The 25,199-nt window shown below is 33.3% G+C and overlaps 1 protein-coding gene and 1 long non-coding RNA gene across 5 annotated transcripts; both read right to left on the reverse strand.

Annotated features, from left to right (window-relative positions):
• Positions 1-208: 208 nt before the first annotated feature.
• Positions 209-3,087, reverse strand: LOC110871092. Of its 3 annotated transcripts, none has more exons than XR_004863832.1 (5): positions 2,808-3,087; positions 2,500-2,713; positions 2,281-2,301; positions 551-624; positions 209-298 (listed from the first exon to the last, which is right to left on the reverse strand). It is a non-coding gene; the product is annotated as an uncharacterized LOC110871092 (long non-coding RNA). The 3 variants fall into 3 exon arrangements; XR_004863831.1 differs by adding an exon at positions 1,601-1,668 and having other exon boundaries at positions 2,500-3,087; XR_002553474.2 differs by having other exon boundaries at positions 2,500-3,087.
• A 2,788-nt stretch (positions 3,088-5,875) lies between these two features.
• LOC110872829 (truncated transcription factor CAULIFLOWER A) lies at positions 5,876-23,593 on the reverse strand. 2 transcript variants are annotated; one of them, XM_035976796.1, is made up of 9 exons: positions 23,574-23,593; positions 23,256-23,465; positions 10,515-10,590; positions 10,281-10,345; positions 8,858-8,957; positions 8,733-8,774; positions 6,761-6,802; positions 6,473-6,591; positions 5,876-6,237 (listed from the first exon to the last, which is right to left on the reverse strand). In XM_035976796.1, the coding sequence occupies exons 2-9, from the start codon at positions 23,438-23,440 to the stop codon at positions 6,120-6,122; spliced, it is 747 nt and encodes a 248-aa protein (XP_035832689.1). In that variant the 5' UTR covers positions 23,441-23,465; positions 23,574-23,593; the 3' UTR covers positions 5,876-6,119. The 2 variants fall into 2 exon arrangements, with proteins under 2 accessions (XP_035832689.1, XP_021977400.1); XM_022121708.2 differs by lacking the exons at positions 10,281-10,345; positions 10,515-10,590; positions 23,256-23,465; positions 23,574-23,593 and adding exons at positions 9,293-9,406; positions 9,809-9,955.
• Between the last annotated feature and the right edge of the window lie 1,606 nt (positions 23,594-25,199).

The following is a 25,199-nucleotide window of genomic DNA, read 5'->3' on the forward strand; positions in this document are numbered from 1 at the left end:
ATGAAATTAAAGACATCTTTAAAGAATTAACAATTAACTAAGTACAAAAATCATAACTAAATACAAAAAATTATAACTCACAAAACAAACCATAAGAACTTCAAAAGATAATCACATAAAATTTCAAATTAACACCTAAAGACAAAAATAAAAAAGAAAGACTATACATATCAAAAAACAAACAACACCAACATAACTGAACTAACCTGTTTTTGGTCGACGAAGAATTCGAAAAATATAGGATCATAGTCCTCAATCGACTTTAATAACGAAGGAGCGTTGTTTTCATTATCCATAACTGCAAAGGAAGTAACCATTGTTTAAAAAAAATATAACGGTAATCTATTTATAGAAACAAAGTGTATTTACAGAAACCGAATCATAATTTCGAATACAAAAATCATCTTTAACAACACTAATCTATTTATAGAAACAAAAACAGATTTAAAAAGAAATTAAAGACCACTTTAAAGAATTAAAAATTAATTAAATACAAAAATTATAACTAAAATACAAAAAATTATAACTCACAAAACAATGCAAGATATACCTTTTCTTCAACTTCTCATAGGAACCCATTCAATAGTTCCTTGTAGGGGAAGGAGTCTGAAAGAAGCTCTTCACCTAAAATTACAAAACACAAAAAGTTTGTGAGATATGCAACTCGAGTACAAAAACAATAGTCAAAGACTCGAAGCATCCCTAAAATTACAAATAATATAGTCAAAGCATCTCATAAAAAAACATCAAGATTTCAAAGCATACAAAATTTAAAATCAAACACAATAATGGTTTACTTCAAAATTTAAATTTAAAATAATGATCGACTTCAAAATTTAAAATTTAAAATCTGAAAATGAAATCACTAATATCCAATCCCGTAAATCAAGCAAACTTATTAGAAAAGTCTAATCTTTCAAATTTAAATTCAATTTACAGATTCGAAATTTAAAATGAAACACATTAATGGAAAACTTTTAAATTTAAAATTTAAATAGAAACCTTATTTCCGGAAAAAATTATCATACTAAAAATAAATCACTAAAATTTAAATTTGAGGTTTCAAAAAAAAAATCCTTAACGAAATTTAAAATTGCTCAAAATTTTAAATTTAAAATTTGATTTCCGGAAATAGAAATAGAAACCCTAATTCCGAAAAATAATCATACTAAAAATAAATCACTAATGAAATTTAAAATTGCTCAAAATTTTAAATTTAAAATTTAAATTCCGGAAATATAAATAGAAACCTTAAAATTTTAAATTTGAGGTTTCAAAAAACGTAACACTATTTATTTATAGAAACAGAAACCTTAATTCCGCAAAATTATCATACTAAAAATAAATCACTAACGAAATTTAAAATTGCTCAAAATTTAAAATTTAAAATTTAAAATTTAAAATTTAAAATAGAAACCTCAAAATTTAAAATTTAAAATTTGAATTCTGAAAATTATATCACTAACATCCAATGCCATAAATTATCATACTAAATATAAATCACCATTTATTTGCTATAAGTTTAAAACAAAATAAAAAAAAAAGATAAATATCAGTTTACTTAAAATATGATTAGTAATTAGAATACACATAAACGTACCAAAAATATCGGGTCATCTTTATCAATAAGCTTTAAAAATGAAGGACTGTTGTGCAAGGGATGCATATCTGAAAAATATATATGAAAGTTTTTAAAAAAATAAAACGGTAAAGTATTTATAGAAAAACAATCAATATTCCTAAATCAACAATCAATAAGCTTTAAAAGATAATTTAATCAATTGAGAAACTTCCAAATCCAAAATAAAAAGAAACGGTTTAAAAAAAATAAAAAATATTTATTTTTTAGAAACAAAATCAATATTCCGAAGACAAAAACATTATACCGGATGAAAAAATATCAGACCACTGTAAATCTTCATCAACACAATAAAAAAACATGGGACACAATCAAAATATATCATCATCAACAACAAACTAAAAGACTATAAATAAAAATATGAGTAACATGAGAACAAAATCAAAACATCAACAAAATATCATTTCATATGATTGGAATCGGATAATGCAAAATCATCATCAACAAACAACCAACAAACAACGCAAAAAAAAAGAAAAATCAAACAATAAGCATCTGTGGAGAAGGAGATGAAGAACATTATATAGATTGTTGATTAAACTTACATATAACAGGTTCGATCAACAAAAAAAAACATAAAAATCATCAAAAATTCACATTAAACATTTACAATAAATAACAATCTAATATAAATTACATACCTGCAAATTATGTGGAACGATCTACAAACAAATAACAACGAAAATGATTAAGATCTGCCGAATGGGTTTTGAACAAAAAAAAGTTCCTATAAGATCTAATAACATAAATAAACAGTATAAGATCTAATTACAGATGAAACCGTAGATGAGCTTTAGGGTTTGTAAAATTGAATGTGGATGAAAGATGATTGAATAACAAAATTGAGAGAAGAAACTAACCATATTGTGAAGAACTTTTGACGATTTCTCCGGTCGATTAGGGTTTTGACGGATACGAAAGACCACAAGCAAATCCTAGATATGACAAAACACATCGTAAATCATTATTAAACAGCAAACAAATCGATCTCTTCAAATCTGGAAACATGAAACAAATAGCATTTACATGAAGATGAAGAAAGCATCAAAACATTGTCGTCCTTATGAATCTCATCTGAATATGTAAGATAGTTGATGAAATCGAAAAAAATCAAAGATGTATTAGATTAACAATACGAAAACAAAGAAGGAATGGCATAATAACATACCTAAGGACGATGAATCTCTGAAAAACGAAGAAGCAGATTTAGGAAATGGTATGTAGGGTTTGTGAAAAGTGAGGTTATGAGATATGGTGGTCTGGTAAAGATGATATATAGGATCCGTTTTTTAATATTGGGTGACCCGAATCACAGCCGGATCCCGCCACTTTTTTGTTAAAATCGTGAATGATGAAGGCATTTGAGAATTCCCTCCTAAACTCAAAAATATAAGTTGCCACATCAGCAAAAATGTCCCAAATCCAATGCCACCTAGCCCAAATCACATCTCATTTATATATATATATAGATGTTTTGTAACATTCACACGCTAAAGACCTTTGTGTTATTTCATAAGATCTTTTCTTCTCTTGTAAACTGCGATGGTTGATGTAGGATTGAAGGAATCCGTGGTACTTTTCATGTGGATGATGAGCCAAAGTAACATTAAAAAGATAGACCTTATTCCATTTTAAGATCAATCTAGTATAGGGGTGTTCATGAGCCGAACCGAACCGAACGGAGGTATGCTCGTGCTCGGTTCGGTTTGAAATCGAGCCGCTCGGTTCGGTTCGGATTTAGGAAATCGAGCGGAAATCTTATGCTCGTGCTCGGTTCGGTTTAAAACCGAGCCGCTCGGTTCAGTTCTCTTTTGCTCAGTTTTATTTAGGATTCCTACACCGCCATTTATTCACCAAAATTCATGGTTATACATAAACACTTAAATAATTCAATACGTCCATTAAAAACAAATTCAAAGCTACCAAAATTATCAAAACTAGAAAAAAATCAAACTGTGATGAACCTTCGACAGAATAATATTCTACAAAATAAGAACCAAATTGGGGATATATACAAAAAATACGAATGAATTAAAGAAGAGGTGTTTAGTGTGGGTACTTCAAACCGCGGAGTGGCTGTGCGTTTTGATTGACCGGCGGCTGACGGACGGTGGAGTGGTGGATGGTCGACGGTGGAGCGGTTGTACGGCGAACGGTGGATGGCCGGCCGACGGTGATTCCTGCGGACGAGGGATGTGGACAGTGGAACTGGATCTGGATCTGGATGGATGTCAGCTGGATGTGTGACTTGAGAGTTGAGAGAGATTAGGGTTTTCTTTCTTTTTTTTAACTGAAGAAGGATTCTAGTATATGAGGATTCAAGGGTAATTCTGGATATCGGTTGGATATGTCAAATGTTTATATTTAATAAATATAATATATATATATAATAATAAAAATAAATTCGATCGAAACCGAACGAGCGACGAGCGAGCGTACCTATGCTCGTGCTCGGTTCGTTTTTAAACCGAACCGAGCTGCTCGGCTCGGTTTTAACCGAGCAAGGAATCGAACGAGCAAATTTCCGAGCTTTTTCGAACGATCGTCGAACGATCTTCGAGCGCCGAGCAGTTTGGACAGCCCTAATCTAGTATAAAAAAAAATTCATTAATATGTACACAAAACACCAGTAACAACTAACATGGCTTTAAAGCTTTAAGCCATTTTAGTACTGGCCCAAATAGTATAGATAATGGACTCGCCAGAATATTTGGGCCATTCCATGTTTGCACGGGCCTTGAACTCAACACCAAATCAGGTTTATGTCAGTTTTCTTTCCAAGAAATAGTTCCTTTCATCTGGAATGAATGAAATTGGGTGGAATTGTGTAAACATATGTTGTTTAGATTAAAGTACACATCGGTAATTTTTTTTTCAAAAAAGGTGATGTAAGAACCCAAATATTGTTATAATAGAACTATCTTTTTTTAATCAAAATGACTATATTGGACCATACAGAGTTGTTTTTCATAAACCATGTTCTTATATAACCCGTAATGTAATAAGAATAATGATAAAACAACTGGTCTAATTTTTTTGTATGCGCTATAACCCATTTTTTGTAAGGTAAATTATAGAGTAAATCTTGATACTGAGAGAGAGAGAGAGAGTCCATCATCTCTAAGGGGAGTGAGTGTGGTCATTAGTGATAGAATTCTATCACTCACAAGCATCCAATCAAGTTCCGCCATGTCATCAACCATTTTTCCATCACTCACAACCTTTTTAGTGGCAAAGGTCCTCACTCACAACACCAAAAAATAAACACTCACACCCCCTCACATCCATTTATCACTCACACCCCATAATGCGTTGATTTTATCATGCACACAAACTATCACTCGTTATAAATTTAGGTGGCGGTGGTCTTCACAATTATTCCACGCGTTAATTTTGGCTATCACTGGGGATAACGCATCCGCCCCCACTCCCCTAAGGTTTTTAATCTATGGATTCAATATATGACTAAAAGGCATATATTTCTATAAACTTTTTATTATTTTGTTCTATCGAAAAGTATTGATTATAATATCTATTATACGTATTAGAGTATATCTTTCTTTTGATGTATATTAAATTAAATGTATTGTTTTTTTTTAAATAATAATATAACTAAACAAAATAATGTAGGGTAAGAGCACTTTAGTTATATCATGAAAATGTGTGAAATGAATCGAGTGTAATTAAGATGATATACTTTTTTTAGATATAAAAAAATAATAATATATCACAAATTTAAGCTATGGCATTGTATAAATAACATAAAACTTGATAATATAGAGCTAGTCAATTTGGTAGAGATACATTCTTTTTAATTAAAAAGAGTTTTAGGTTCAAACCTAAATAAGGGAGTATCTTGAAATTATTTGTGTAAAATAGAGCAAGTATCATGCGCCCTTAAAAAATTACATAAAAACTAATGGTTTTGATTTAGTTTACCTTTTGGTTGGTTAGTTGGTTGGTTAGAGACAAAAAATAGGCTTAATCGAGTTATGTCATAAACAACAAATGACTTATTTACTATCTTTATGTAGATGTTTCAAAAACTCAAAACTAATTTCTTATTATATGCTTTTTATTATTTGATAAAATATATTTAAACTATTTTGTAACGTTATCAAATCTAAATAAATCATTAGTAACTGTATGTTGAAAACGGATATCATCAACACCAAAACATAAATAGTTAATTTTAAAATTCTGGTTACATAGGGGGGTCATTATTAAAATCCATAATTATAAAACGTCACACACCAACATACAATTAATAAATCCTGTTTTATACATGCATCACATAGTAATTTTTCAGCAAACACATCACATTGTTTAAGATTAGTTTACATAAGCCAAATAGTCATGAGCAAACACACCACACTTAAATGATTGTTGGTTTTTCTTTTTATTATTTTCTTAATTTCATGATTAATTTATCATTAGCATAATCACTAAAGCGTTGATTGGCTACCAGCTGGTGATCACTTTAGGAAGGAAAGCACCTCATGTGGCAAGAATATATTGGCTGCAGACTTAGGTCAAGCTCATTGGTCCTCCCATCAGCTCCTTCACTACTACCACCACCACCATGGTTGTAATCACCCCTACATCACATATAAAACAAATTAAACATTGTCAAGACACTCCTGATTTTGATATTAAGTAAAAAAAGATTTTAAAATCACGCTTCTAGTAACAAAACATGAGTGGAATTTTACTAGATACGTTTGTTTCTTACTATAAGAAACATCTATGTATATGTATCACCGACAATGTTTTTGACAAACAACAATGTAAACTTGCATCAAAAGAGAATTGGTTATACGAAAAGATGATTACCCCATATTGAGAGCGGGAGGTGGGGGCGGCATGAGGAAGGTTGTGTCGTGGTCGACATAGTTGTGCATCTCCCATTGAGTGTTTTGTGGTATTGTCTTGTCTTTCTCCTTCTCCTTGATCTATTCATGGAATGTGTATTTAATATCACTAAATTGGACTAGCTATGTGACAATTGTAAATTCAGATAACTTAAAAATATGGACATGAAAATGGAAGATGAACTTCAAAGAAAGTGGCATTAACAACTTTTTATTTTTGAATTTAAAGAAGAGCAAGACTGCAACTTACCTTCTTTGTCAAAGTAGTGTTTTGCTCCTGTATGGCCTTTCCCTGGTTGTTCATTATGCATTATTAGAAGTAGAATAAAATTGCTAAAAACAACAAATTGAAAAATGGACATTTGTGTGATTGCAAGGGTTGATGTATGTTGTACATTTTGTAAGTCCCAAAACTTCAATTCCCAACACATTTGTTGGAATTTATTTCTATCAGTTCTTCATCTCAATTTATATTTGTATGTTTTTCTAAACTTTTGTTGAGTAACATTTACATTTCAAACAATAATTTATTTCTACCAACATTTCAAACAATAATTTATTTCTACCAGTTTGTATGCTTGCTTTATCACAAGTGTTTCTAGCTCGGAGTCCACTAGTTTTGTCATGTAAACGTATTTGAGGAGTTCGCTTGCTAGTTGCCATGTGAATATCTAAACTTTGGTGTCAGATTTTACGGATGCTGCTATCCTAGATTGCGAACTCCTTAGAAACCAAAACCCTTCCAAAACCTCCTAGAAACACTTATCATTTGGCTAAAACACCTAGAGATGTTAAAACCCCAATGAGGATGCATTTATATGCATGGGTATTAGGGCTGTAAACGAACCGAACGTTCAATGAACAGTTTGTGAACTGTTCGGCAGGAAGTTCGTTTATGTCCGTTCGTTTAGTAAATGAACGAAAACGAACAAGAAATTCCGTTCGTTAAGTTAAACGAACGAACATGAACAAAGGTTCCGTCCGTTCGTTTTGTTCGTGAACGTTCGGTGATGTGGTCGTTTATGTTCGTGAGAGTTCGGTAATGAGTTCATTTATGTTTGCTCGTTAATATTTATTTGTGTTCATTCGTTTAAAAGGTTTTTATGTGTTGTATTTTGTTTTATTATTTCTGGTTTTTAAAATTTTGAAACCCTAGTTATCTTATATGCCTCTCACAACATCCCTCGTTTCACTATTTCAATTTTAGTTTTAGTTTGTGTTAAAGCTTGACAAATTCATGATTTTGTGTTTATCATGTTTCTGATAATCACGTCAACTGCGTTCGGATAATTCTGTTAAGTGTTTATTTATTTTTTGTGGATTCTTTGTAATGTTTTTGATGAAAATGTAGATTTTTAAAATGAACATTGTATTCATTTGGTTTCACAAACGTCGTTTGTGTTCATTTATGTTCATGAACATTTATTAGAGTTCATTTGCGTATGGTAAGTGTTCGTGAACAGTTCACAAACATGTTTGTTTCCTTAATGAACGAACACGAAAAAGAAATCTCGTTCGGTAAGAGTTCGTGATCAGTTCATGAACAAGCTTGTTCTCTAACGAATGAACACGAACAAGGCCTTGTTCGTGTTCGTTCGGTCCGTTTACAGCCCTAATGGGTATAATAGAAGTGTTGGAGAAAACATATAGAAGAAATTACCACCGTTGTAGATCAGGTCTGATGTATGTTATAGTGTTATAGATACCATCTTTATTGATATTTGTGTATGCGAGGGCGGAGGTTAATGGTGGTCTGGGGTGCCACGGCCCACTAATTTTTCGCACGTAGAATTAATTTTACTGAGAAGATGGCTGAATTTTTTTTCCTTTTAAGAGCCTGGCCCCAATCAATTTGGATTTTGAAAGTCCCGGACCCACCGAGTTTTTGTTCAAGCTCCGCCACTATGTCTATGTATTTGACATTCAAATGGCAAGATGACAAGTGGCATCGTAAGACCCAAAGAAAGTCAGGTTAGGGATTTTGAACTTGTTTTAGACTTCTTGCATAAGTCGGGACATTGTTTATGTGATTATCATTGTATGTATTTCTTATTTCTGAAGTCTACATTACTTTGGAAGTTTGGATGATTTTAGTGACCTGACCCGACCCGGCAAAAAAAAAAAAAAAAAAAAAAATACTGGATAGTCATCTAACATAAACATGGCGTAAAAGAATTTCTAGATCCGCTATAGAAGCAAAAAGGAAAAGAAAAAATGCACACCTTTTTCTGAAGCTCGGAGATTGATTCATGCAGGAGTTGGTTCTACAAGACAAAACTTCAGGTGAATCCATGACCTAAAATTACAAATTAAGGTAACAAAATAAATCTTCTGCATGTATGCGGACCTTTCTTGTTCGAATGTTCTTGAGACCAGTGTCAAGCTGTTGCTCCAGATTTTGGATTTCTTTCAAGCTCAGTGACTCAATATCCTCACCCATATAGTGCCTAAACAGTGAAATAAACAACCAAGTGATCCAAACAATCAGAAACTTTCTTCCATAAATGAATAAAGAGTAAATTACAAAAATCATCCTTTATGTATGCTACTTATTGCAAACTGTGTCCTTTATCTTTAATATATACAAGAAACGTACTCAATGTTTGCAAATCCTTGCATGTTATGTCCTTTAGCCCTAACTCAATTAGTTTTCATTGTTAACTTTGACCAAATAGACCCCACATAAGGGTATTTTTGTCATTTTATCCTAAATGCTAAAATAAATAAAACAAAACAAAACCATTATCACGAGTGTACAAAATCTACACCCACATCCACTCACCACTTCATCCACCCTAAGCAACTAGATACACGTCCACCATTGTTAACAATGCTCTTCACCACCACTTCAGATTCAACCATTAAACCAATACCCTTTACAATACCCTCACAAAAACTATAAGAAAAACTTTAGATTAAACCAAAATTGCAAACGAAACATGAAGAAACCGAGAATTAGATTATAAATCTAAGAAATTTGACAACAGAACTAGCTCTGCTTCCAGATCCAACCATCTCGATCGCCTTAACAGCATCCATACCTTCAATAACTTGTCCAAACGCCACATGCTCATCGTCAAGCCACTAAGCTTTAGTCGCATATATAAAAAATGAGATCCGTTCGTGTTCGGATAAGCTTACCGGAATTACAGGGTTTACGTCCGACGATCTAACGGTGTTAATTAACCCCCGTCGATCTAAGGGCGTTAATATCCGACGATCCTGCATCCGAATCGCCGGTGGTGGTGGGGGAGGGAGGGTAAGTCTGGTGGCGAAATTTAAGTCTACAACGACTTACATGGCTGTGGAAATGGTGGGTTCTGCGATTGGGTGCGTCCGACATCTGATCGAGTTGCATACGAGCGCTGCCATGGTATGCGGCGGCGGCGATTGGTTTTCCGGCGAATATTAGGTCATTGAGAAAAGAGGGTTTAGGTGAAGTGGTGGTAGCAGAATGTTGGTGCAAAGGGTAATAAAAGGGTTTCTATAATTATTATAATATTTTTAAACAAATGAATAAAAAGACTAAAATACCCTTATGTTATCTAATTTAATGATAAAAGTTAACTGAGTTAGGGCTAAAGGACATAACATGCAAGGATTTGCAAACATCGAGTACGTTTCTTGTATATATTAAAGATAAAGGACATAGTTTGCAATAAGTAGCATACATAAAGGATGATTTTTGTAATTTACTCATGAATAAAAAAATCATTGTTTAGAAAAAGATGAAATTCTCTTTAAACAAAATAAAAAGGAAGAAGATTCACCTGTGATTTCTTTGCAAAAGCTCAGCCCTAGATTTCAGTTTATTGTACTCTAGGGTCCAACTTCTCTGGGAATATATACAGATTTAAAATCATCAAGTTAAAGAGAAAAAAATAAATAGCAAGATTTGTAACTCGTTTAACTGTAACTAGACCAAAAAACATCAGGCAATAGCGAAAAGGGGTACAGAAAGTGACTTTTTCTAGGAGAAAACTGAATATGAAGTAGGGTAGTACCGGAGTAGCATCCGCTGCAACTAGCTGTCTCTCAGTGTAAGAATATCGCTCATATCGCTCCAAGATGCTGTCCATGCTGTGACAATTCAAAACCAGAACGTAAAATGAAGCATCATTTCATGTATAAGAATTAGGATTTACAAATTTGTATAATAATCCCTCATCAAACCTACTTGAGGCTGAATCCATAGGTTGATAAAAGATGTGACACTAGCATATTATTTCATGCTTGGAGGACAACACAACATTAGTAAGTTACTGAGAGGAAGTTTTTTTTTTCTCTTTTCATTGCCAAAAAAGTGTATATACTTTGTCACATACTCACATCTATATGCATAGATCCTTGGACCTTGATCAATTAGCTATTCCTATTGATCTTAGATCTATGAACAAAGGTGCGCAATTGCGATCCTACCTGTGAACATCAGGGATACTACATTCCAAGCAAAACAATTATTTTGTGTCGAATAAAAAAAGTTTATTGGAGAAACTCAGGGCCAGAAATAATCGTATTCGATTTTCTTTAGATAGGAAAGGAATCATTTAGAGTTGAATGGGAATATGGGAAAAGAAAACCATAATGTAAGCAAAAAAACCCGTAAGGCCTAAGCCCATAGGCATGAACCAAAAATAGTTGGGTTCAAACTTTTCAGCTACAGATTCGAGGAACACTCTTGGAAGTTATGGATATTATAGCTTTGGGTTCTTTTATCAGATTTCTAAAATGCTTGCTACATCAGGAGGTTCACACTAATTGGTTTATGCTAATCTAGTAAAAATGATATAGGAGGTTGTAGGTAGAACTATGGTATCTTCTGTTGTAAAGAACTCTATTTAGCAATTGTTGAATGGTCATTTTCTAAAAAAATGTGAACCCTTCGCCAACAAAAAATGGCAGCATTGAGGTAAAAGCCAGGCGGATCTGGAACGTTAAGTTCAGAAACTTTTGGCTATGAGAAGGGCAATCCAAGCAAGTATCCCCGTTGAGGTAGTTTTAAAAGGTGTCCATTGGAGATGCTCTAACAGAAATGATATATCCCCTCTAAACTCATGTTTAATCATCCTCCTAATTGACACTTCGCCTGTTATTGTGAATGTTTAACAAATGCCCCAAAGATAATTATACACAAATGATGTATTTAACATCATATTTGGCACGTTCGTTTGAATTCAATATTGTATTACATAATAGGAGGATGATTAAACATGAGTTTAGAGGGATATATCATTTCTGTTAGAGCATCTACAATAGTGAAACGGTGTTCGTAAATGCTGGTTTGACCGTTTCACTAACTATTACATAATCAGCATACAAAGTATTCTAATCTATTCGAACAACATCGGACACAAAAACTGCACCAACAAAAATGGCTAAAGTTTTAAATCCAACAAAATTTTTAACCAAAAACATTAAAAGTTCTACTTCTAGTGTTTTTCGGTTAAGTTATTTTTGGTTATGAACACATGCATAACCGAACTTAGAAAACCGGTTTTCAAATAAAAAAACGAACCATTGTTTAATTTGGTTTTCAGTTATGGTTCGAATTATTATTTGGTTTTATGCTCACCCTAGCAAATACCAACAAATTATTAGGGGATTTTGAAATTTTAGTTTTATTGTTTCTTTTTGTTAGTGATCGATAATAGATTCATTTTTAATGTGCTTGAATATGTACTGAAGCACTCAAACTTTCACCTTTACATACAAAATTACTTGAAGGGCTTAAAACAAGCACCACCAATGTGGTCTAGTTGTATACTTTCATTGATGATCATATATTGATTTTTTGTGTATATGTTGCATTAACAACAGCTAAGTGAACTATGATTGAAGGGTGCAAAAAAATATTGTTAATGAATTTGAAATGACATAAGTGGATTCGATGTCACACTATTTTGGAACCGAGGTGAAACAAACTCATGATGGTATTTTGGTCTTTCAAAAGATATACGCCATGAAGATTCTGAAAAGAGTTCAATATGGATATGGTTAAATGTGCCAAGATTTGATGTTGCGAAAAAGGTTGCCCCAGCTGTGTACTCAAACCGTACTTAGATACTTGAGATATTTTCCATGTTAAAGGTTAATATCTCTATAATTTTGGTCTAACGCATACAAGGTTATTGCAACAACACTTTAAAGTCTTGAGGCGGCTCTACATGTACATGTTGAGGGGTATAAAGGGATGGGGACGAAGAGGACACCGAGATCACTATTGAGGGGCAAGTGGTTCCACAGGTAACTAAGTTCAAATATCTAGGATCTTTGTACAAAGGGATGAGGAGATAGATAGTGATATATCCCACTGCATCCAAAGTGGCCCGTGTAGGTGGAGAGCAGCTACTGGGGTATTGTGCGACAAAAGGCTCCCAACTATATTAAAGGGGAAATTTTATAGGGTGTTAGTTAGACCGGCTATGTTGTATGTGACAGATTGTTGGGCAATAAAAAAGACACAGGCGCACAAGATGGAGGTCGCGGAGATAAGGATGCTTAGGTGGATGTGTGGGCACACACGTTTAGATCGAAAAAGAAATGAGGTTTTTAGGGAAAGGTTAGGAGTGGCTAGTATATCAGATAAGATAAGGGAGGGAAGATTGAGATGGTTTGGACAGGTGAAGAGGAGGCAGACGACGACGCCTATTAGAGCTGTGGAAATCCTCACAGTGGAAGGGAAGTGGAGTAGAGGCAGGCCTAAAGTTACATGGGATGAGCGGATTAGACAAGATTTACTGGAGTTGCACCTCTACGAGGACATGGTCCAGGATAGGAGTTTTTGGAGGCGTAGGATTAAGGTTAAGGATGGGTAGGAGGGGGTATATAGTGATGTCTTAGCTCTATAGTAGGGACTCTGATATTCCTATAATTTATGTGTACTTTACATGTTATTGTATAGTCGTATTTAAGCTTCTATGTTTATAATGTCATATTATGCTTCTACTTATTCTTTGTTACTCTTCCATCAATGTTGCTTTTGTTCATGCTCTTACTAGTCTGTTGATCCTTATATTTAGTTGTTTGTTTGTTTTGTCCGTTGTTTAAGTTGAACCGGGGGTCTCCCTAAAAGCAACCTCTCTATCCCATGGATAGAGGTAAGGTTCGCCTACATCCCACCTCCCACACCCTACTAATAGCTTAGCTATTGGTGGGATTTTACTGGGTATGATTGATTGTCTTAAAAGTGACAAGAGATGAAACTTCTGATTGTACATAAAACTTATATTGTTATACATAGAGAAACACCTCGCATATGTGAAGCTTGCGGCTTGGCTTTCAAGACCTAAACACCTTAGAGAACCTTGTGTTCTTAAAACCAAGTTCTTCATGTTGTGTGGTTAAAACAATTGTTAGACATAGAATATGTCACAACATGGAGGTACTTATATTCTCGTGATTACAAATCGAGTATACCAATAGGAAAGACTCATGTGTTCCTTATTTAAGGAAAATATCGATACAAAGTGTTTGACAGGAAGTGCTTTAACAAGAACGACGTCTAGGTGAAGTATGTAATGTCTCAACATCGTGTTGCTTATATATATATATATATATATATATATATATACACCAAGTTGTCAAAGTTTGAAGATTTTCCAAGAGGATGTGAAAGTCTTGGATTAATTAAAGTTCAAGTTTAAAAAAGTGTTAGGATTATTAAACTAAATCCATAATGTTTAAATGGTTTTGTAAAATCAAAGTGTCTCATGTTAAATATTACCCTCTTAGTAGGCTAGGTGTTTTAGAATAAGAAGAGGTGTATACCCTTATGTATCACTAATGTACTATTAAATTTTTTCTTAATGTTCTAGTAGTTTTAGAGTTCAATTTTGAGCATATATATAACCATCTATATAGAGATACATAATCAAGTCACCACTAAAGCATAAGTAGTTTGTTTTCTTCCATTTTGCGAAGAATAGTTTCCGATGATAATAATTTGAAGATATTAGAAATGTTGAAATTACAAAGCATGCATACAAAAGAAGCATGAGAAACAAACATAAGAGCTTCTACAATAAGGTTATTTTTGGATATTATGATAGAGGTGATTACACGGAGGAGAGAGGGAAAGATTTTGTTCTTCACCAAAAACGAAAAATTACGTGTGAGTGGAGAGAGAGAGAGAAAGAGAGAGACGGTTTTATGGTTTGTGAGTCAGATAAAAGGGAAAAAACTGAAGAATGGCTTAGGAAACGCCATGTGACAATATGAAAAACAACAAAAAACCCCTTATTGGGGATCCTCTAAAAGGCTATTGGATTGAATGCACAAGTATATCATTTGGAATTGGGATAGTAAGTCAAATATACAACATATTAAAATGGTGATATGAAGGACATGAAACTCAAATAGTTGAGGGATTAGGTGGAATGTGAGAGAAGGTGAAGAAATAGGTTCATATGTCAAAGAATAGTCATGTTTTTTAACTTCTATTGCTAGATTATATTCTTTTCATTAAGTCTAGAATATCTGTTATTTTGTTATTTTGACCAACTTTAACAATTAGGATACAATTTCTCTTTGATTATCATCCAATTATATTAAGTCAACATTCTCTTATTACGATGGATACCATGGGTTAATCGTTTTTGTTGTGTGTTTTATGTAGCATCCTATTTTGTGAACCAATAAGATTATATTTAAAGTTTAAATTTCATATATAACGTGTAAGTAACTAGTAAAATGGTTAGTTGAAATGTGAGATATATAGACAAGCCTTAGCTATTATAGGAGACCGTTTAATATTACTAATAAAATATATTATAATTGACCTTACTTTGTTTTTAATAAAACTTAGATGAAAACGTAGATAACAATATGCTGTTTCTAATGACATATTCGTAATTTTATAAAACACTACATTTTAGATGTTATAAGCGATAAACGAGTAAAACCGCTGAACTCGGCTGGGTATTCACCACCAGGCAGCGTTGTCGGGTCGCTAGCCTGGGAAGGGAGATCCCTTCCACGGTCAGGGTACTGTGCATTTACCCTTTTTTATATTTAACTCTTAGAATTGATGTAAGTATGTAATAAGGAATCAAATTGGCAGCCATGTCAATCCTTTCCCACATCGACAAAATGAAAAAGTGTAGTAGGAACCCTTGTGTATAAATAAGAACCTTGATAATTTATTTAGGTACACCAAAATTTAAGGGGAGCTCTAATATAAAGAGAATCTCGAATATACGATAATTTGTTGGGTGTTGTTAGTAGTCGTTTTTAGAGCAGGAGTAAGGAAATTCTACATCAACGTGTCGTAGATAGTTTTAAGGTATGCTCTCGTTTGAGTTTATGTTTATTTATTTTTTATTTTTAGTAGTTAATATTAATATTAATATTAGAGTAAATTACAATTTTTGTCCTTTATGTTTACACCAAATTGCAGGCGCTGTCCTTTGTCTTTAAAATTGATGGGGTTTGTACTTAATATTTCAAAATCTTGCATGATATGTCCTTTGAGCCTAACCCAATTTATTTTTTTTGGTTAAATCTGGTCATGTGCCTTGCATATGAGGGCATTCTTGTCATTTCATCTTTCCAGGGACTAGTGTGTAAATATTTAATATTCAAGGACTATTTTGTAAAAAACAAAAAAACATATAAATAAAAAATATAAAACAAAACTTTGCCCTTTGCCCTTTTTCTCTCTACCCTCTCTCCTCTCTCTCTTCATCATCAGTTCATCACCATATCATCTTCCCAAGGGTTTCACATAAATTCAAATGAATTGTTTTACCGGAGCAAGACATATATTTGGGCCGCATCTGTGATTTTTGGACCCGTTTTGTAGCAAAACCCATAAATTCAAATTGTCTTCCCCAGAGGTTTCTTACCGGAGCAAAACCTTCGCCACGAGAAAACCCATATATATGGGTCGCCGGAAAATCGATGAAGATGAAGTGGTTGTGATGACGGTGGTGGTCTGTATTACCGGCGCAAAACCCATATATTTATTTGGGTCGCTGGAAAATCGATGCAAAGAGACGAAGAATAAGTGGGGTGATGATGATGGTTTTTCGCGACAAGTCTGGTTAAAGTGAAGGGTTAGATGAAGATGAAGTGGTTGTGATGATGGTGGTGGTCCAGGTGTGGTGGTGAGCTAAGTTTGGGGAAGATGAAGCTTGGTGAGGTTAGGGCTAAAAGTAGTTCTGTATCTATTTACATAAATAGTGCTTTTATTATTAAAATGGTGAAAAAGACTAAATTGCCCTTATGTGCATTGTACAAGGTGTGAATTAACTAAAATTTCTAACTGGGTTTGGCTCAAAGGACACACCGTGCAAGATTTTGAAACATTAAGTACAAAACCCGTCAATTTTAAAGGTAGAGGACATCGCCTGTAATTTGGTGTAAACATAAAGGACAAAACTTGTAATTTACTCTTAATATTATTATTAGTAGTAATATTGTTATTATTAGTAATAATATTATTTTTAGTTATTAGGGTTATTGTTAGGGGCGGGTGTTGGTAAACCTAGCCTTAGTTAGGTGTGGACTGATATGCTTAAACAAAGCAACGTTAACTAATATCTAACCATAATAAAAACTAATTAGGTGTACCGTTACTTAACCTATGATTATGTAATTTGTGTCAGAACCTTGAGATAGTACCTGAACATACTAGTAACTGTTATCAACTATTACGCAACTAGCAAGAGGTAAGTTTTATGAATGCCTTCAATACGTGAATATGCTTGTCTCAAACTGTAATATTAACGCATGACTATTGTACGCATGTACATAACTTGTGCACTCATACACACGATATTTGTGGTCCCTTGTGCGGGATTTGTCTAGTACTACACCGGTCGGTGTAGGGACATTAATTGTATGATGATGTGTCACGTGTTGTCGTTGGGTTATGAAGATATGAGCGGGTACAAAGGCATGGTGAAATAATGTAATCTATAACTCGTGTGTATTCATGTACTCACCAGTAATAGCTATTACTGACGTCTTTAAGCATCTGGCATAGTTAATAAGGCATGATTGTGAGCTACAGTCCTGGCTTGTATCGGTGTGATGGAATAGTAAACCTTAGACTCTCAATAGTGGATAGAACTGTATATCCCAGATTGTGAAATCTAGTGGAAGTTTTGTAATATTAGACTAGGCTTTGTCTGATCAGGTGTTTTATTTTAGTTTTCAGACCTTGTTCAATAAGTTGTTTTTGTATGTGTTATAAAGCATCCTTATCGGGCGAGGTGTCACATTTTATGATCTATATGTTGATGCAGACAAAATCTTCACGATCATTGAAGAACCACATGCCATGATCCAGATGGTGTAAACAACCATAAAAAACCATGAGACTTGTTAAATATGGTGTTATTCGACACCACATTGCGAGTAAGAAGTATTGGTAGCACTATTCAAGAGGCCAATCTGTTTTGACTTCTCAAATAGTGAGGAGTATGGACGTTTTCATGATAACTCCAAGGTTTAAAATTGTGAATATTGATGTAAGATGTTGTGACATGTCAAGATATTAAGGTGAATATTGATGTAAGATGTTGTGACATATCAAGAAACGGAAAAGCCCAAACATAATGTTGGAGACTTGGAGGTGACAAATGATGTCAGCATGGCAGAAAGTCCTAAAGTAAGAGAATACGTTATGAAGAAACAATGACATAGATATGACATAGAAGTTCTTGGCATTAATCATTTTCCCATAGGGAAGGGTATGGAGTGATCAACAAAACTTATTCCATAGTGAAGGGTATGGAGTGATAAAACTTACAATGTATGAAAATACATGTGGAACCGGAGAAACTAAACAACACATAAGTTCAAACTCATACTCAAATTGAAGAACTCTGATTTTTTTTTTTTTAATAAATTTCTAGGGTGGTTTAGTGAAATGATAAGTGTTGCTAGGAGGTTTTTGAAGTATGAAAAATTGAAAAAACCTCATTGCAAAGCTGTGTTTAATTTTTTTATTTCAAATTGTGGCTTTTTATTATTTTATTTTTTTTGTATAATTTAGAATATTAGTTATTTGGATAAAAATATAATATTTTAATTAACCTTTCTAGTTCATCTAAGGTAATAGTAGATGTGTTGATGACCGAATTAAACTTAGCATTTCGGTTACTGAAATCGCTTATTTAAGGATCTTTTATAATTTTTGGTCAACTTTTGGTATACGGTAATAATTGTTTGTTTCAATTGTATAACTGTTTTCTTTTTGGCTTCCCCTTGTGTGTTTTGGATTGCAATCCCATTCGCATTATGATCTGTGTATAGTCATCCTTTAGTCAGTAACTTTATAAGTTTAATTTTACTTACATATAGTTGGTTGAAACAAAGTCAAGAGAACAAGGACAAAGAAACACCAAACAAAGAATTAGGTGATCTGAACATGGTCCATGCAACTTCAATGGAATTTAACATGATAGAAAAGGTTCTCATAAAACATTGCTGACAAATACAAAAGGTTCTCAAATAAAACTAGCAGTTTACTACTTTACTAGCAGTGTTGTTAGTTCCACGATTAAATGAGGAGACACTGACAAAGGAACAAGGTTTAAAAAAGTTACTGTGTGTCTGCATGATATGCATTACATTTACAAAAAGTTTTGTTAGGTATGTGCAGCATTATAATTTATGATTTTGTTTCTTTTTTTACATTAAAACGTACAAAAGTTAGTTATGAATGTCTAATACAAACTCAAAGGAAGGGGCCCATGGAAGACAAATATGTTGGGCTAATCGGGGCCTGAACCAACGAAATATTAGCTATGCCATTATGAAGATAAAGCACCTACATAACAAATAAATAAAAGGCGGATCAAGAAGAAGATATACATGGAGAAGTGTCAACTGTGAAAACAAAAGTTGGGTGGCATCCGAATATGTTATTACATAAATTTACAACGCAATAGAATTCATACTTATTTCATTTACTATTCTTTCAACACTTTTATTTAAACTAGTTAAGAACTGTATTCGACTCAAGGTACTTTGTTGATCATCGAAATGTTTTGCAGCGGAATTATCATGAATCATTGGTTTCATGATTGATTGTTTATTTGATCAAGATTTGCAGTAACGAAGTGAGGACAATTTGAAAGTTAGAAATTGTCTTGGTGCCGGTTATGATTCCCGCCCAGACATATATATATATATATATATATATATATATATATATATATATATATATATATATATATATATATATGTTCATATATGACAGTTATAAGCGGTTGAATTTGGAGGGAATAACCACCCTTTGAACCGGTGCCATCCAACCATCACAACCACTCAAATATATAAGTATACATACATACATATAAGTATAAGTCAAATAAACTAAGTTACATATATAACTATACGAATATAATTATGTTTATATGCTCTAATAAGGCTGGGATGGACTGAAATAGAATGCATTAATATTCTTTAGGCAACCTTGAGCAATATATTTCAAGATTGCACTAGAAGAGTCGACGAGGATAGATACAATGGTAAACTAGACAAATGCTAGAAACTTCTAATGGTTGGTCGTAAAACACTTCATTCATCTGCAGAGAGGATACTTCACACATACAGGCAGAGAGGGGAAGACATCCCCAACGAAAGTTGTTTTTACTTTAGACCAGTATTCGATCAGTTGTTCCTTTTAACATTTAGTATATCAAATAAGACAAGAGAGGTGAGATTGAGATGGTATAGACAAGCTAGGAGGAGATAGGTGACAACGACTACTAAAATCATGGAACTTTCATTGCGTAGGGGAGGAGTAGAGATAGACCCAAACTGACTTGTAGGAGCGGATTAGGCAGAATTTGTTAGACTTGCGCCTAGGGATGAGCAAATGGTACCCGGTACCGAACTGGTGCCAATCGGTACGTACTTTTGACGTTTTTGGTACCAGGTCAGTACCGGTATTTACCTTCAAATACCGGTAACCGTACTGTACCGGGTATTTTTGGTATTGGTACCCGTTTTTGGGGATTTTCCGGTATTTTCGTATTTTCGGTACCCGGTTGGGTACCGAGCTCATCCCTACTTGCGCCACTCTGAGGACATGGTTGATGATAGAAGTTCATGGTGACGTAGATTATTGTTAACGACTACTAGGAGGAGGATATGGATTAGTTTTTGATTCTCGCCTTAGGAACTTAGTTACTTGGCTTATTTTCGTGGTCTTAAAATTTAATCTCTCGTTTGTGTGTCCATATGATGTGCTATATGTCCGTGTTATACGTTTTCACCAATTTGTTATTATTGTTAGCTTACTAAGGTTGTTATTTAGTACTCTATGTGGTTTTGCTGTGTGGAGTTTTTGAGTGGTTATAAATGTTTTTAGTTTCACTTATGTGTCCGAATATGACTTTGGAGCTGACTTCTATCCATTGGGATAAAAGTAGGGCTGTAAACGAACCCAACGTTCAGCGAACAGTTTGTGAACCATTCGGTGGGAAGTTCGTTACATTCGTTCGTTTACTTAATTAACAAACATGAACAAGAAGCTATGTTCGATTAGTTTAATAAACGAACACAAACAGTGTCTCGTTCATTCAATTGCGTTCATGAACTTTCGTGAACATTCGTTCATGTTCGTTTGTTTATGTTGTCCATTATTGATTTTTTAGCATTTATTTAAGCTTTTTATATTCTTTAATTCTTATTTATCCCATTACCCAAATAAATAACATAAGGAAACCCTATCTCCACCTTGTTTATGCACCGTTCCACTTTCTTTCTCATTATTCACATCGAAAAACACTATCGACCTTTGTTCAACGATAAGGGCTTCATGAATCGTTTGTGAACACGTTCCTTTCTTTATAATGAACGACGGTAAGTGTTCATGAACTGTTCGTGGACACATTATATCCTTAATGAACGAACACGAACAAGACTTGTTTGTGTTCGTTCGGGTCGTTTACAACCCTAGATAAAAGTAAGGCTTGTCTACATCTCATCCACCCCAGACCCCACCAATAGGAGGATTCTAGTGAGTATGATTATTGTTGTTTAATCAAGAAACCAACTAAAAACAATATCTTGCGCAAGAAAGACAATATTAATACCTTAATGAGCAAACACTAATACTAGAAATGCCCTTGGCAAGGGAAATGCCAACTAAAACTCCAGTGCTTGATCAAGAGGAGAGAAGACTGTACTTAAAGAGGAGTTTAAGAATACCAACATAGAAAAGAACATGCAAAGGGGAAGAAAGATCACCCTTGAATGTTAACTGGCTTTAGCAGAATCTAAACATGCGATCATTCCTAATGAGAAACTTCTGCTAAATCTAGAAATCTAATCTCTATTATATAGTTTTAAAAATTATCTACTATCCCAGTGGTGCCTCATGTTTTACTTGTTATCATTAAGAGATAGTGTATCATTGATTCCTTTTCTCTTCCTACTTTCATTTAAAGATTGTGTGTACATTTGAGTCCGCATGTATATGATGATTGATTCGTTTATGATAAGGTTTCATTAGTCATTTAGTATTTTATCTAACAGATATTATACGTATAACTACGTCCCAGGTGGTTAAATTTTGACTCCATGGAGTATAAAATACTGCCAAAAGAATACATGTAGATTCCATGTACAATGATTCTCTTTACATGTCACAAGACACTCAATATCCAAGTACCTATCATGTAAGCAGATTCTCTTAATACATATTTTTTTTTGGTAAAGGATACTTTTAATGTTTATTCTTAATACGTATTGTCTAGTAAAAAATGACATCAATTTCCATGGAGTATAAAATACTGCCAAAAGAATAGATGTAGATTACTATGATTTATAGTATAATTTAGATGGAAGTAGAAGATAGATCATCAGGATTAATTTCACAAGATGGCTTCTAAATAGATATTATTTAGAGCTAGAAGCACATATATGTATATATGTATATGTATGTATATGGTCAAAAGGGTTATATTTGTAAGTTTTAACCAAAAAGAATAAACAGAACTCTGAAATCATTTGATTACTTGTTATATAGACAAATTTAACATATATCATCTATACTAGCAATCAAATCTAAGAAAATGCTACACATAGTTAAAGTATAAATAGGCATACGCACATACAGACATATTTGTGTAAGAATATAATTCAAATCTTTTAAAACTGAAATTTTTCTCATTCAACTGAGACACATCAAATCCACTTTATATCACAAAGATGACTGTAAATACAACTATTCGTACGTGGTAAGTTCGTACTGATTCTTTAAAATAAATTATGAAAATTGTACAGATATAGTAACTTATAAAATAAAAAATTTCCAACATAACATTTATTTAATCAAGAAAATAAAGAGAGAAAACTACGTACAGCTTTTGAATTATGATTATATTTTTAGAAATAGATCTAAGATCTCTAGCTTACTCTTAATCAGGATATATATTCAAGGTACATACAAGAAAACTAAAGTTTGATGAAGAGTTGTAAAGAAAGTCGAAAACTGAAGGTCGTACATATTGTCCACTGTTGGATCAGTTTATCCATTAGATCACTGTTGGATCGAAACCCAATTGATAGAAGATGATCAGGACATTGAAAACATAATAATTTCCATAGATCTGAACTGATTGGACATCTTGTAATTTATGATGATCAAGAAAAAAGGAGAAGATCAAATTATTATTATTATTTTCTTTAGGTTTATATGTTTTTGGAAACAAAAGTGAATTTTTGCTGCAGATTTAAAACCCTAGTTGAAAAAATATAGATGGAGAAAAGAGGAAAGAATAGGGTACCAAGAGTCAGTAGAAAACTCAAAGAGCTTTCCTTTGTTGGAGAAGACAATTAAAGCAACTTCAGCATCACAAAGAACTGAAATTTCATGGGCTTTCTTCAATAAGCCACCTCTCCTCTTTGAGAAAGTTACCTGCCTGTTGATCTTGTTCTCTATCCTCCTTAGTTGTACCTTTCCTCTCCCCATCCCTCTCAAGCTATCTTCAGAAAACCTTACAAACCAAATCCAGAGACTAAAGATACTCTTGGCTAGAAAAGGAAAGCTGTTAATTTGTTGTTTCTATAAGGGGTGGGGTGGGTAGGTGATTTTGGGGAGTTACCTTTTATGCTTCAGTGAACCCTTACTTTTTTCTCTAATGACCTTCAAACACCCTTGGTTTCTATGTTTCAGCAAAAGGGGGAAGAACTTATTAAATAAATGAAAAATTATATGTACACCTGACCTTATATACCAAAGGAGTTATGTCCATGCATTGCTGGCAGGCAGGCATCAGCAAAATACACCAACAATTAAAATTTGCTTGTTCCTTACAACAATAATTGTACTCTGGACAAGGTCTAAAAAAAGATGTATTTACTCCTTTCAAAAAGGCTATATGTTAAAGAGTAATCCGGCTATAAAACCATCTTGACTTAAAAAGACCATCTTGACAAAATCATCTCAACGAGCTGACTCTGATTTTTAGGATTTTCCCTCAAATTTTAATGATTTTTCCGTTTGATTCTAAAAATGCGTGAATCGTGGGTCTCACAAACTTGTGCGTTTGTTTAATTGTTAAATTTCATTTTTGTCCGGAGACTTTCGCTATTCCAAAATATAGCACCAATTGATAAATTTAGATATTTCTACTTAAAGAGAGTTTCATATAACATTTTAAATAGGTATAAATCTATCAATCATTCTTCATAGTTGTATGTGCCGTGTAGTAAGCATGCTTAATTATGTTAATGAGGCTTAACCCAATTAGGATAGCTTTACTAATTTGATGTACATTTATTTTGGGCTCGTTCTACATAGTTGAAACTTTCAGTCTTTTTAATCCAAACATTAATATGTTGTTTAGAAAATGCAAAAAAAATTATTTAAAAACTTTGAAAAGATTGATTCAAAATTAGCAAAAACAAAAGTCTTCCACATTTCACAAGTAACCTTTGTTCTTCAGTCTTTTTAAATATTCAAAATTGAAAAGAATACCAAATATCAAATTTGAAACTTTCAATCTTTTTAATCAAAGTCTGTTTGACCAAAGTCTTCCACATTTCACAAGTAACCTTTGTTCTTCCAAAAACCACTGTTTACATCCAACAGTGGTTCTAACATCAGTTTCATTCATCTGTTGACCAAAGTCAACAGGCGTTACATCCACTGTTTTCAAAACCTAACCTCTATTCACATCCAACAGAGGTTTCCATACTTAAAACAAATGTTTACCAAGTGCAAAAGACTTTTCAAAACAGAGCTTTAAAAAGGGTAAACCGATGCTTGCCACATCGGTTACTAAAAATAGAATTTTGGCCACATCAGCATCTTCTTTTCAAAACCCTATAAAAACCCTCATCCATCAGAGCTTTCATTCACGCTTACAAAATCAAAATTTCACAAAGGCAATTTCACTCTCAACTCACCTTACAATCATCAACCATGGCTCTCAATCTTAAATCACCACACAACTATCTCCCATACCTCACCAAACTTGACACCAATACAGATTTCGATTCAATCATTGACACAGTTACATCATCAAAATATCACACCATACTAACCGCTGATCCACCCATTTATTTGGATACACTTCGTGAATTTTGGGCAAATTTTGACTTTTTGCTTAGGGATAAAAAGCCTTTCGCAATTATATCAAAGATCAATGGAGTTGATATTCTAGTATAACCTCACAAATTCTATCCACCACATTTGCTCTTAATGACGAGTCAGGTACAAAAACTTT

Source organism: Helianthus annuus, chromosome 8 (genome assembly GCF_002127325.2).
Source record: "Helianthus annuus cultivar XRQ/B chromosome 8, HanXRQr2.0-SUNRISE, whole genome shotgun sequence".
NCBI lineage: Eukaryota > Viridiplantae > Streptophyta > Magnoliopsida > Asterales > Asteraceae > Helianthus > Helianthus annuus.